Source organism: Sminthopsis crassicaudata, chromosome 2 (assembly GCF_048593235.1).
Source record: "Sminthopsis crassicaudata isolate SCR6 chromosome 2, ASM4859323v1, whole genome shotgun sequence".
Taxonomy (NCBI): domain Eukaryota; kingdom Metazoa; phylum Chordata; class Mammalia; order Dasyuromorphia; family Dasyuridae; genus Sminthopsis; species Sminthopsis crassicaudata.
In genome coordinates, this window is record NC_133618.1 from 231,177,252 (window position 1) to 231,191,115 (window position 13,864).

The following is a 13,864-nucleotide window of genomic DNA, read 5'->3' on the forward strand; positions in this document are numbered from 1 at the left end:
CTCAGAATTTTGCACTCTCCCAAAGCTTTCATCACTCGGGCTGTGTATACCCTTGCCAAGGCTTCAAGGCTCAAGTTGAGTGGGGCTGAGCGACTAGAACTCAGCGCTTAGGACCGACTCAGAATTCCAACTCCTTTAGCTCTTCTGGAGGGGCGGGAGTGGGGAAGATACAACGTTCTAGAGTTGGGCAGCCTTCGCGGCTGCGCAGTGGGCGCTCATGCAGGCCAGCGGGCGGGGCCAAGGCGCGGCTCAGAGTTGGGGGGCGGGAAGGGGCGGGCAGAAGGAGTGGAGGGAAACTGAGAGGGTGGGGCTGATACACGCTTGCGCTACGAGAGGGTACGACCCTGGTGCGAGCGGGGGGCGGGGCTTCCAGGACGGTGGCCCGGAGGTGCCGAGTGGCTAGCGAGCTCCGGTCGGGACTGGGGTGGCAGCGGGCATGGAGTATTTGGAGCGTTGCGCTTGGTTCCTCCGAACTACGCTAGTGCCGGCGGTCGTACGGCGCTGCCTTCCCTGGGCGTTCCTCGCCCTCATGCTGGGAGGCTCCCTGGTCAAGGAGTTCTTCCCGCTGCCCCCGAGCTACTTCAGCAACAAGCGCAATGTCTTCAACATGTGAGTGTGCTCTTCGCTTTTGGGTCGTGACCAAGGGGTCGTTCGCGACAGATGGAAGCGGGGAGGGCCCCGGAGTCAGGTGCAGTCCCGGAGCGCCCTTCTGAGGGGGTGGTCGGGAGTGTCTGTCGAGGTCGGAAGACACCGATTACGAGGTGGGAGTGTGCGGGTCAGCCTCGGTCGCGCCGTGGCGAGGAGGGGGCCGGGATTTGTAGGTGAGAACGGCCCGCTCTGGGTCATTGACCTAGAACTTGAGACTTGGAGACCGTCCCCTCCGGGTCCCGTTTTCAGATGAGAAAACACAGGCTCTGGGAGGAAGGGTCATCCAAGCAGAACACGATTAGAACTCAGGTCCCCAGGCCCGTAATCCCTTCCTCGGTACGGGAACGGAGGTTTCTGGTCACACACCCCTCCCCTCACCAGCTGTCATTATTTTTTCATTACCTTTGGGGCTTGTGGGACATCTTTCTGCTCCATCCAGGGAAGGATTTACTTAAATTAATCTGAGATCCGTGCACCTGACTTTCTGTGACTACTGGTGATAACCGCCTGACGAGTTGGATTGGAGGGGGGAGGGCTTCTGCCGTGAGGAGCTGGCGGGAGGAGCCCTCGGGGTCTGGCAGCACCACCTGGCCCGGCCGCACTCTTGAACTTTGCCCTAGATTCTCCTGAACCCTTAGTCACCCGCTGGAACGTTCGTTCGTTCTCCTCCGTGTGTGACCCTGGCCTTGGGGAAAGACCGGCAGAACAAACTCTTCAGGCAGCCCCTGACCTGCGGCGACCTCTTTGGTTTTCAGGGCTCTCTCGGCTCTCCCCCGCTGGCTGGCGGAGAGCCACATTCTTGCCCCCGCCGGTATCGCTCCCATTAATCGGCCCGATCTTTGGCCGTGGTTGGCTGGGGCTGTGTGGAACCTTGGAGGCTAATCGGGCTCTGGCCCTAGTAGCGCCCTGGAGTATTGCGCACCCCGGAGAAGCTGCTCTAAGAATAGCTTGGGAAAGGATTTGGGGAGGAATGGAGCCGCAGCAGCGCCTGGCCTCCCCCCCTCCCCCAGCTGCTGTCCTGCTGGGGAAAGGAGACCGCACGGGTGGTTTTCTGGGTTCGCGACGAGACAGTGCACGGCTTTGTTGCAGACCTTGGCTGGGACTGGTGAAATGAATGGGATTCCCGCGGGACGCCGCTCTCAGCGGGCCTTTTCTGCGCCTTAGCGTGCGCTGCCGATGGAATCGTGCAGAGAATTCAACCAATCCCCTTTCTGCTTTTTACTTAGAGAATAGAAAACCCTAGCAGGGCATGCTTCTGAAAGCACTCTGCAACTGACACAGAGTTTTTTGTATTTATAATGACAGCTCACTGTTATGTAAGGCGCGTTATCCCGTGAGGAGAGCGCCCCTGAGAGAGGGGAGGTGATTGGCTCACACACGGGACGAATTCCTGATTCAGCATTTGCAAGGCCTGGGTTCGAGTCCCGCTCCCAGCCCCTCCTAGCTGTGCGGTCCGGGCCGGTCACCGCATTCAGTGGGAGAGCTGGCCTGTGAGCTCCCTTACAATTCTGAATCCTGCTGTCATAGTCAGAACTGAAATTAATGTCTCCTGGCCCACTCCACGTCCAATGGGGGTTTAATTTTTTCCCCTACTACAGTATACCATAATGCTTCTTATTTCATTCCCACGTGAGAGGTAATGGGAATATTGTTATCCCTCATTTATCAAATGGAAACTCACATTCCTGACATGAATGGTCTGTGACCACTTGGCTGATGAGTGGCAGACTCAGAATTGTGTAATCTGTGTCACTCACTAGCTGCGTGAACTTGGACAAGTAATCACCTCCCTGAGACTCAGTTTCCCCATCTGTTAAAAAAAAACAAAACAAAAACAGAAGGAAGGTTTAGTTGGATTAAACAGTCATTAAAGTCCTTCCCCAACAATGTGACACTACTGTTCTGAGCTGAAAGACTCGAATTCATGGCTGTGTTTTGTTTCCCTTCTTATCCCTCTGTCAGGTATTTTGTCAAAGTGGCCTGGGGGTGGACCTTCGTTCTCCTCTTGCCTTTCGTTGCCCTCACCAACTATCGCCTGACAGGGAAGGCCACGGTGGTCCTCAGGCGGCTGTGCATCCTCCTTGTGGGGACGGCCATCTGGTATGTCAGCACTGCAGTCTTCCTGCATGTGGAGCACTACACAGGCAGCTGCTACAAGTCACCCTCCCTGGAGAGCATCCGAAGGGAGTATCACAGCAAGGAGGAGTGTGGGAAAGCTGGAGGCTTCTGGCACGGCTTTGACATCTCTGGCCACTCCTTCCTCCTCACCTATTGCGGGCTGGTCATCGTAGAAGAGATGGCTGTTCTGCAGGAGGTCAAGATGGACCGGAGCCACAACCTGTACTTTGCCCTGACGTCCCTGACTGTGGCCTTGGGCTGCTTGGTGTACATGTGGCTGTGGATGTTCCTTTGCACTGCTGTGTACTTCCACGACTTGTCCCAGAAAGTGTTCGGAACCTTGTTTGGCCTGGCGGGCTGGTATGGAACATACAGGGTTTGGTATTTGAAACCCATTTCTCCTGGACTTCCTCCCCATAGCTCCAGTCTGAATTTGAAGCAAGATAGTTACAAGAAATAAATGAAAGAAAAGGAGGGACAAGAAGGTTAAATTATTTTCATTTTGATTAGGTATCTTTGCTCAATTATCAATCCTATCTCACCTGACTTAGCAGGGACTGAGGCCGAAGGTACGTTCGTCCTCATCCTGTTCCTGGCACGTGTGAGACACTTTATGGTCTCACAGAAACGGAAAAGATGAAAAACATCTTGCAGCCTCCTGAAAGAAGCTGTCTGAAATCACTTAAGGAGGGCTAATAGCTCTGCACATGAATTATACTGTTTAACCAGAGTGACCTGGGACTTCTTTGATTTTTAGGTCTTTGGGGGACCAGGATTAATATACACTCTAAAGTTAAGTTATGATAAGATGCAAGGTTAAGGGCCCCAGAATTGTCTTTATCTCCCCCCTCACTCCTGACAATTGTCTTTTCATTTAAGTGATTCTTAATGTTATTTAAAAGTTTGCCTTGGATACTCATTGTATACGTCTTTCAGGCTAGGATCTTGCCTATGGGTGGGGAGAAAGCCTGGAAAAACAATCTCCTTGTAATATTTACATTTCTTCAGTTGACTGTAAATATTGCAGCCAGATTCTGATTGACTGCCTTTTAAACTAGAGTGCCTTAAAGACAAAAGTATTAGGTAATTTTTGTGCACTCACTGAAAGTGAGTAATTGTCTATTTGGGTTCTGTTGAAACTATGAAAATGCTTGTTTCTTTGAGTAAAGTTTGTATAGTTACTGACAGTAACTGGTTGGTTACTTAAGTTCTTAAGGTTTACAATCCCTAATTGTGTATTTTGTTTTAAATTTAAATGTTTTGTTTCTTGTCTTTTTTTTTCCTTTGTTGCCTTTGATCACTGTCTTTAAAAAAACACCAAAAATTGTGGTTTGTGATATTAAATAAGTTGCAGCTCAAAAAATAAAATAGAAGGCAACTTAATTTTAAGAGATATATTAGCTGATTCAAGATAATATTGCCAGAATTAGTCTTTTTACTAAAATTTCTTTTTTTTTTTTTGACTCTTAGTGATAGAATATCTTTTTCACATAAAAAACACACAAATTAGGCTACCATATCTTGAAGTTTTCTGTTTCTGGGGAAAAAAAATCATAATACATTCTTTTGTTGAAAGGCAATATTAGCTCTTATGAGTTGTGGTAAAAAGCTAGAAAAATATTGTAACTAGGAGATTTATGTTCTAATTCTGGCTCCTCCCCAAGCTAGTTTTGTGACTTTTGGCAAATCCTTTCCTTTTATGGGGTCTTGATTTCCTCATCTGTAAGACAAAAGAGTTGAAGTATATCTCTTTGAATCATCTTTCAGTTTTTAATTAAATTTTATTTTCAGATCTACTTTTTCTTCCTGTCACTTCTATATAGTCCCTGATAAAGCAAGAAAAACAAAAATATGTTACAAACATATAGTCAAGCAAAACAGTTTCTCACATTAGCCATGTCAAAAAAAATTCTGAAATCAGAATACCTCTTTTATCAGTGGACAGATGTACTTTACCTTTCAGAATTGTGGTTGGTCATTTTCTAAACCTTTTACACTGATTATCTTTACAATATTACTATTGCTATATAAATTATTCTGGTACTGCTCACTTCACTCTGCATCAGTTCATACAAGCCTTCCTGGATTTCTCTGAAACTGTCCCCTTCATCATTTCTCATAGCACAATAGTATTACATCTCATACATATGTCATAACTTATTCAGCCATTCCCCAATTAAGGGACATCCCCCCTCCAAGTTTCTAATTCATTACTATCAAAAAAAAAAAAAAAGAAGAAGAAAGAGCTGCTATAAATATTTTTGCATATATGGAGACATTTTTTTGGCGACATTAACAGTATTGCTGGGTTCAAAGAATATTCACAGTTTAATACAGTTTTACTTGCTTTCTAGAATGACTGGACTAGTTCCCAGCTCTACCAATAGTGCAATAATGTACCTGTTTTCTCATAACCTCTTTAGCAAATTTGTCATTTTCCTTTTTTGTCAACTTGGCCATCCTATGTGTGTGAGATGAAACCTCAGAATTGTTTTATCTTGCAGTTTTCCAATTAGTGACTTTGAGCATTTTTTCATGTGGTTATTGAAAACTTAGATTTCTTCCTCTGGAAACTGCCAGTTCATGTTCTTTGACTATTTATCAATATAAATTTGAATCAGTTCTCTCTATCTGACATCCTTTCTAGCTCTGACGTCCTGTGTGCTTAATAACAATAATGATGATGATTATAACAATGGTAACTTACATAGCATTTTAAGGTTTACAAAATACTTTCCTTATGATCCATGAAGGATCCCTCATTTTACAAATGAGGACACTTAATTTCAGAGCTGTGAAATGACTTCTCTGTTTTAAAATCTTTTGCTCTTTCCTATATCATGCTGCTTCCTTATTTTGTGTTCTGGAATTTTTTTTTCTCTCTGTAATAATTGATGCTCCAAGGTTTCTTACTGCTCTGACAATTTGTTTTATTAGTTTATGTTCTAAAGTTCCTTCTAACAAAACAGTTTTTCTAAGCTTTGCTCTCATCTGCCCATTTTATCTGTGCTACTAAAACTTATTTTCTCTAGATGAGATTCCAGCTTTGTCTTTTGGTATTGTCACCTCTTCCCAGCAAAGTGTGGTTGTATTTCCAGAAATTGTAATAACCTGATCATCTTTACCCATGAACTGCCTCATTAAACCTTTTAGTCACTTGAACAAAGCCAGTCTTAAGGTACTTTATCCTGAACTCTAACCTCAATAATAGTATTAAGTAATGAACACTACACTTTTACTGCTGTGGCTCAAACTTTTATGATGAGTTCTAGTGGCTACAGATTTCCTGTAAAGATGTATTTAAGTTATGTATTTCTACCCCCAAGTGTCACATTAATTGGTAATAAATGAAATATGTTATTATACCCAATGTGACTCTGGCTAATGGGATTTTCGAGGCAAATAGCATTGTGTGTTAGATGTGTTGGCAGCACTTATGGATCCTGAATGTAATCCAGCTTCCTTTGTGAAATTTGGATCAATCAGGTTTGTCAAAGGGATCTCCCACTTATCTTGCCATCTGAAACTGAGAAATATTTCTTAGGTTCTGACTTCAACATCTGTAGGTAACTATCAAATACACTATTACTCAGGAAGTTTGTCAGGTTTAAAATTTGAAATGTTTTTCTCCTATTCTTGGTTTGAGTTTAGTTTCTTACTATGAGTTGTGAGAATCAAATATGATAAATTTAAGATAGCTAGAAATATTTGTTTCTGTATAGGTGATAATAATACTCCCCTCCCTCCCCCCAGTATCCTCAGTCTTTTTTTATGAGGAAGATACAACACATTTATCCTCTTCTAGATTGAGACTTAGGACGTCTTGATTTAGCATTCAAAAAAATATTGTGTTCTTTAGTAGCTTTGTAGTAAGAAGCTCACATCTTAGTTAAGTTTTAATGATTCCCTTTTCCATATCTACTAGGCTGGTGATCCCTTATATTTCACTTCTACCAGGCAAGAACAAGACTGGCTCTCTGGAAGCCTTAGAAAAACAAAACCAGAGTCTGTCAGACTTTTAAGGCTATTTTTTCTGAATCCTTATGGTTTCCCAAGGATCCCTTCCCATCTGTAATTGTCAAAGAGGAAAACATGATGGAAGAAATCAGGACATTATTTTAGCAAAGGGCAAGAATTGCATCTCCTATATTCCATTTGGATTCCATTTTGGGTCTGTGTCTCTCTCGTGTTCCAAACTCAGCCTTGTTATGTGTGTTGAAAAATAAATGTTTTCATCAGGTGCTGAGAAAGAGCCTTCCAAGGATGTCTGGGGCTACAAAACCATGTCATTGTTTTGTCTTCCAGTACTGAGGTTCATTCATTTGGGAACCTTGTTCTCCAGGCACATCTGTTATAGTCTGAGTACCAGATTGTATTTAAGGAATGTCTCTTGACGTTGTTATATACACAGTGGTTTGTGTGTGTAAATAATAGAATTAAAGTAAGCTAAAAAAATGAAAATTCATGATTCTGGCCTTTGCTTCTTCAACTCCCTCACTTAAGGTACTTGTGAGCTGGTTGAACTACAGTTGATTTTGTGAGCATTAACCTGACCCTGTGTCATTCCTTTATTGAGAATGTAGTGATATTTGTAAAGCACTTAGCACAGCATCTGGCACATAGTAGGTAATAAATAATAGGTTTCCTTCCCCCATTGCTTTACATGGGATGAGGAATATGGTCTGATTTATTTTTAATCTTCAGATCGGGAAAACTAGAATGAAGTTCAGTGCTTGAGCAATCCTCCTGAGGGTGTTTCTAGCCAGCTTGGCTAATGAATTGTGGTGTCCTTACCCTTTTGCCACACTAATCCTAGCCCCAGAACTATACCCTATGCCTCTGGCCCTTAGATGCTGTCCAAAAGCTAAAACTGAGCCTGAACAGTTGGACAAGAGTCAGGATTCCAGCAGATCTCTTGCTGTTCCAAAAGGGTGGATGGGAGAGACCTCAGAGAAGACACAATGGACCATTGACCACTGGGGTTCCCTCCAATTCTGGGGTTTTCACATGGAAGCTTATTTGTTCTGTGTGACCCTAGAGGGTAGAAAAAGATAAAAGTGGGGGGGAGGAGGAGAGAGAGGTAAGAGGAGATAGGTTTCAGCTAAATAAAAAGGACATCTTAATCTGTTGTTGAAAACTGAAATGGGTTGCTTGTGAGCTAGCGTGTTCCATGTTAGGAAGTGTCTCGGCGGGGGTTTTCACATATAATTTTTCCAGCTCTGAATTTCTGGTTAAATGATGGCTAGATCAGCTTATTTGTCAGTCAGTATTTTGAGCTCTCTATGGGGCATTTTCAGACAGCTCCATTCAGGACACGTTTCTCATAAGCCTCGGAGGATCCCAAGTTAGATTCAGTTAGCCCTGAAGAAGGAAAGCACCAGTGACATTCCTTGATCAAAGTCAAATTTCTTGATCAAACCATGGTTTCTCAATGACTTCTAGGATATAATGATACTTTATAGATCCTTGGGTATCACTAATTGAGATCTAAGACAATGGAATTGTGAAATGATAAAAGCTTGGCAATACTAAGAGAATTCGAGATCATAGTCCAGCCTCCTCATTTTAGCAATGAAGAGTCAGGCTTAATCAACGTAAGTGACTTGCCTATGGTCAGACAGAATTGTTCATTAACTGGAACCAAGCAGTAGAATGAAGAGGTAATAGTGAGAAACAGGAGACCTTAGTCCTAATCCCAGCCCTGCAGCTGACCCTAACGGTGACAATGGGCAAGTTGCTTTTGCACTCTGAGGCTTAGCCTTTCTGAAAAATAACAGGGTTGAACCTGATCTTCAAGACCCCTTCCAGTTAAAAATTTTATCATGCTATGGGATTGGGGGCATGTGTGGAATATCTGAGTGCACGACTTCACTTTCCCTCCTATCTGTGTCTGTCACCTTTGGGCTGATAGCAGTCAGGTGTAGCCCAATCCTGGCTCTACAGAACATGAATTCCAAAGTTGGAAGGGACCTTAAAAAAATGATCTAATGTAATTCCTTCATTTTATAGTCAGGAAAACAAGTCTATAGCAAAGTGACTTGTCTCACAAAGAGGAGATAAGAGTTAGGACTATTTCCTCCTCCAACTCAAAACTCAATGTACTTTCCACTCTATTATACTGAGCTCATTCCTGCATTTAGCAGTGGGCCTGGCACATAGAACACACTTGGTTAATACTTGCTGATTGAGCAAGAGACTGAGAATAACCCGTGGAGGAATCTCAGAGGCTTTCCCTAAATACTTGCTATAAAAAATTAGTGTGTTGACAGTTCATGGAACCAAAGGCTACTTCTGTTTGAGGAAGCTTATGTGGCTTGGTGTCTCTGGAAACCTTCAGGATGGTCAGAGAGGCATGGGATGGAAAGTTCCTGATGTTGAGTGAAATGGCCACAATTCAGTTGTTGTTACCCTCAGGAAATGCCCCCTGGCAAGCTGAGGAGAGAAGAGATGCTTGCTTAACAGTGTCACAGCCCTGACCCTCAGTCCTGCTCAGAAGGCACTTGTCCCTTACCAAAGTTTTCCTCCTCATCTTGAAGGAATTGATCTTGGTTGGGTTGCCAAACTTGTGCAGGCAGTGTCACTGGTGATGATAAGACGAGTGGGCAGTGTCTCCTTCCTAAATCACCACTAATTCTGCCATCTCAGAACCTGCATTCTTAAGAGGGGCTCACAATACATGTCAACTGGGATTCAGACCCAGGTCTTCCAACTCAGAATCCTGTGTTTTTTAAAATTAGTCTTATTGCCTTTTGTTTTCCATTGTAATAATTTCTGGCTGTCTTCCTTTCCCCCATCCAGGTGAATCATTCTTTACGCTGAAGAAGAAAAACAAGCAAAACCAACCAGTGCAGTTACCATTGCTTGACCACATATGGAACTTTCCATCTCCATAGTCCCTTACCTCTTCCATGAAATTATATAGGTTCATTTCTTTATCTCTTGATTGTCATAATTGCTGATATTTACATTTTTCTTCAGTCTTCAGTCTTCTTTTAATGTTATTTTCACATACATACAGATGCATTTTGTCTATTGAGTTCCTGGTCCTGCTCACTTCAGTCAGTATCAGTTGTTACAAGTCTCCCTGTTTTTCTTTGAATTCTTCAGATTCAGTGTGTGTGTGTGTGTGTGTGTGTGTGTGTGTGTGTGTTTTGAGGCAATCAGGGTTAAGTAGCTTGCCCAGGATCACACAACTAGTAAGTGTCTGAGGCCCAGATTGAACTCAAGTCCTCCTGACTCCAGGGCATGTCCCCTATCTACTCCACTACCAGCTGCCCAATCTTGATTATTTTTTACAGTACATTTATATACCACAATTTGTTTTCTGCTCAGCACAAAAAAAAGGCTGCTGTGGATTTTGGTAAGTGAAGCCTTTCCTTCTCCATGTGGGATATGCCCACTAATAGATTCTTTCCATTACTTCTTGCATTACTTTAGAATGAGGAGGTTTTTGGTTTGTTTGTTTGTTAGTTTGTTTGTTTTTTCCAGTTTCTGAGGTAGGACTAAGTCACAGGCCACATTCAGAATTGCAAAAAATTTGATAGTCTCTCTTGGGCTATCCGTGAGGCAGATTCTTAATCTATAAAATGAAAAGACATAATTTGGTTTGTACCGGCAGCTGATTAAAGGGATGAGCCTGGCGGAAGCCCATTGCTTGACCTTAAGTTAGGAGTTTAGTTTTACTTAGGAATCCTTTAAAAAGAAGACTCTGTCCTCTTTGTTGTTCCTAGTTGTTCTCTTAGCGAGGTGTCTTCAGGCTCGTTTCCTCATCTGTATTATGAGGGGCTTAGATGCAGTAGTCTTCTGGCCCCTTCCAACTCTAAATCCTATGGGCTCTATCTGTGGAAAGGAGAGCCCATGACTGAAGGGCATTAACTGCTTGCTGAGCAAGCCAATTCAACTAAGTCATGGTTTTTACATCTCTAAAATGGGAATAATAATCTTTCCACCACTTATCTCAAAAAGAATGTGCTTAACAAGCTTTAAAGTTGCCATGGAAATGTGAGTTGTTCTAATATACTTTCTTATATTGTTACTGTAAAGCTCTGACAGAATAAGGTATGTGACCTACTTTGTAAGCTTGTGAAACACTATGTAAATGTCAGTGATTATTATTTTGCAAGCATGGGGCAGCTCCTCTGAATGTGGGGAAATACCTGCAGAAGGGTCTCTCTGCTGCCTCTCAGATGCAACTAAGCGTTAGTTGAATGGCTTTGGAGGTGGTAGTAATACACATCCAAAGTAGGCAAATTGGGAAGAAAGAAACTCTATTGTGTTTGTGGTGGCCTGCAACGCCAATTTAAAGTAGGTCCCTTGCTGTGGAAGCTGCTTAGCTCCTGAAAGGGAAGCTAAAGAGAAACAACTGTGCTACATGACCTCAGGGCCTCTTCTCTGAGCCAGGGCCCTATCCCTTTTCTTCATTAACTTAGCAGAGGATGCAGTTCTTAAGCAGCTTTAGATTCCCAGGAGGCAAATGAGAGGGGGTGAAAGAACCTCTTCTGATTGGCATCTTGGTATCTGGGCAGAAATTGGCTGGGACTTGCCTAGACAGGCAGACTTCTGCAGTCAGAGAGGAGTTCAATCTTCATTCAAGGAACACTTACTGAGCATTTGTATTGAGATGCAAAGAATGGGAGTCAAGGAAGGATAGTGGGGAAAAGCTCATGGCTGGGGTACAGGAGACTTGAGTCGGAGACCACAGTCCGGCACTTACTGGCTGTATAATCTTGGGAAACTCATAGATCCCTCAGTGACTTCACTTAGTGCCTTCATAAAATGAAAAGAACAGGAGTTGTTCATCTTTTTTTTTTTTTTTTTTTTTTTTTTTTTTTTTGGTGTGCCATAGACCCCTTAGCAGTCTGGTAAAGTTTATGATCCATTCTCAGAAAAATGTTTTAAAATACCTAAAATACATGGGATTGCAAAGGAAACAAAAGATTAGTGGAGATTTCAGGGGTAAAAAACTTGGATGAGAAATTTCCAAGTTTATATACCCCCAAAATCTCTCCATAGATTCAGTTTAAGAACCCCTGGTTTAAGTGATCTCTAAGGTCCTTTCTAATTCTAAATTTGGTGATCTTATGATACATCATAAGCCTATTTCTTCTTTTTTGAAATAGGGATGATAATATTTGCCCTCACTAGATGCTTATCACCTTGGCATTTTGGGGGGGTAACATATTGTTATGTCTCACTGTGTTTGATTTGTTGGATATGTTTCAAATTCCCTTATATGAGGTATATTTTCCTCTGTCACTCCTACAGCCAAGCTGTTCTCACACCTCTTTGGATGAACATACCCTTCCTTTGCCTATATTCCCAATATATCCCAGAACACCAGGGAAAAACACTCCTTTGTTGCTTTTCAGAATCTCCCTCCCTTCTCTGCTGGCCAGATTAGACTTTCCTTGGTTCTCTGCCATCCCTTTCTCTCCTCTTCGGTTTTGATTACTCCTCATGACCAATTGTCCTTCTGCTAAGGACACATGACCTCAGCTTGTGGAAAGAGCTTTCTGTGTTTTTCTGAAGCAGCTAGATTTCCCTGTGTCTCTCTACGTCTCTATTTCTCTGTCTCTCAAAGAAAGGAATCTATGCTCAGCTGCCTCACATCAGTCCTCCGTGGCCCCTGAATCCGAAAATAGATGATTCTCCTCCTGACATGGTTATTTCTATTTGTAGCACCACCATACTTGACTTTACATTCACAACCTTGGAGTTGTCCTCACCTTCCCCCAATTTCTCACCTCTCATGTCTAATCAGTTACCTAATATGAGAGAATCCCCCTCTGTAATAATCTTGCACATATACTTTCCTCTTCACCCCCATCCTTGTACAGACATCCATTATCACCCACCTACATTATTTCAGTATTCTCCTAAAGGCTACTCCTAACTCCAAACTCCCATCAGTACTCTGTATGGCTGCCAGAATAATATTTTTTATAAATAGAGACATTCAGATTTCTCCTCTAGAAGGATGTTCAAATACTTTTAGTGGTTCCCTATTGCCTTCTTTTAGTCTGGCTGTTAAGCCTCTATACAATGTGGGGCTACCTTAACTTTTCAGCTTTATTCTATATTATTCCCCTTCATTAACTCTTTGTTTCAACCAAACTGGTTTGTTCTCTGTCTCCCAAACATGTATTCACTAATTTCATATTTTGTATCTTTGCTATCATTGTTCCCTGTGCCTGGAATATTTTCTTCCTGTTTGCCCATTGAATTCTGCCAATTTTTCAAAACTTCAATTCAAATGCTGAATTCTTAATGAAGTTTTCACTTCTTTATCTTCCTGATTGATAATGATTCCCCCCCCCCCACAAACACACACACACTTCATGTAGCCCTTTGTTCTACCCATCTTTGATGTTCTTATGATTTGTTATGATGCATTATGTTTATCAACTTTTGTGTCTTGTATCCATATTAGGTCATAAACTCCCGACAGCAAGGACCAAACTTATTTAAATTCTGTAGGTTCTCCTCTAATACCTGTCTGCATTGTTGAATGAAGGAATGAATGTTGAATGAATTTAGAATTTAGAAATGAAAGGAGACCTTAGAGATGATCTAACCTAGCTCCATTTCACAGATGAGAAAACTGAAGCCATGAGAATGAAATAATTTTTGCCATAGGAGTCATAGAGAGATTAAATTCTGACTTTGAAAACAGTCCTCTTTTCCTACATCATAATGTCAAAATGAATGATTTTGTCTCCTCCTTCTCATTGTGAAAGCTTACAGTGTTTTTTTGTTTTGTTTTGTTTTTTTGTTTTTTGTTTGTTTTTTATTCATGTTTTATATTTGAGTCACTATTTGGTTCTTCCAAATAGGATCAAGCCACCTTTCCAACCCTTGGAACACTGACAGCCTGCCTCAGGGAGCCTTGGCATTTGGATAGCGTGACTGGTGCCAGAATGACCAGGGTTGGCTGAGGACTCACTGTTGCCACACAAAACTCATATTGGGGTTTTGAAATAAGGAGGTCTAGAAGCAATTTCCAGGTTGAACATTTATAGACCTGTTCCTGGGATCAGTCCCTTTCTCTTGTGTGAGCCAAGCTCAGCCCTGGAGAAATGAAAGCCAGTTTTACTGAGAC

At 42.5% G+C, this 13,864-nt stretch overlaps 1 protein-coding gene across 1 annotated transcript; it reads left to right on the top strand.

Moving 5' to 3' along the window:
* The first annotated feature begins 349 nt into the window (after positions 1–349).
* FITM2 (fat storage inducing transmembrane protein 2) lies at positions 350–4,134 on the top strand. The gene is made up of 2 exons (XM_074288534.1): positions 350–609; positions 2,611–4,134. Exons 1-2 carry the CDS (start codon positions 437–439, stop codon positions 3,224–3,226), a joined length of 789 nt encoding a protein of 262 aa, XP_074144635.1. The 5' UTR covers positions 350–436; the 3' UTR covers positions 3,227–4,134.
* Positions 4,135–13,864: the final 9,730 nt, after the last annotated feature.

What these genes read in the sequence shown, in the direction of transcription:
- FITM2 (XM_074288534.1), top strand. Translation starts at nt 437, where the DNA reads ATGGAGTATTTGGAGCGTTGCGCTTGGTTCCTCCGAACTACGCTAGTG. An exon ending in AAGCGCAATGTCTTCAACAT is followed by an intron (nt 610 to 2,610) that starts GTGAGTGTGCTC and finishes TCCCTCTGTCAG; the next exon opens with GTATTTTGTCAAAGTGGCCT.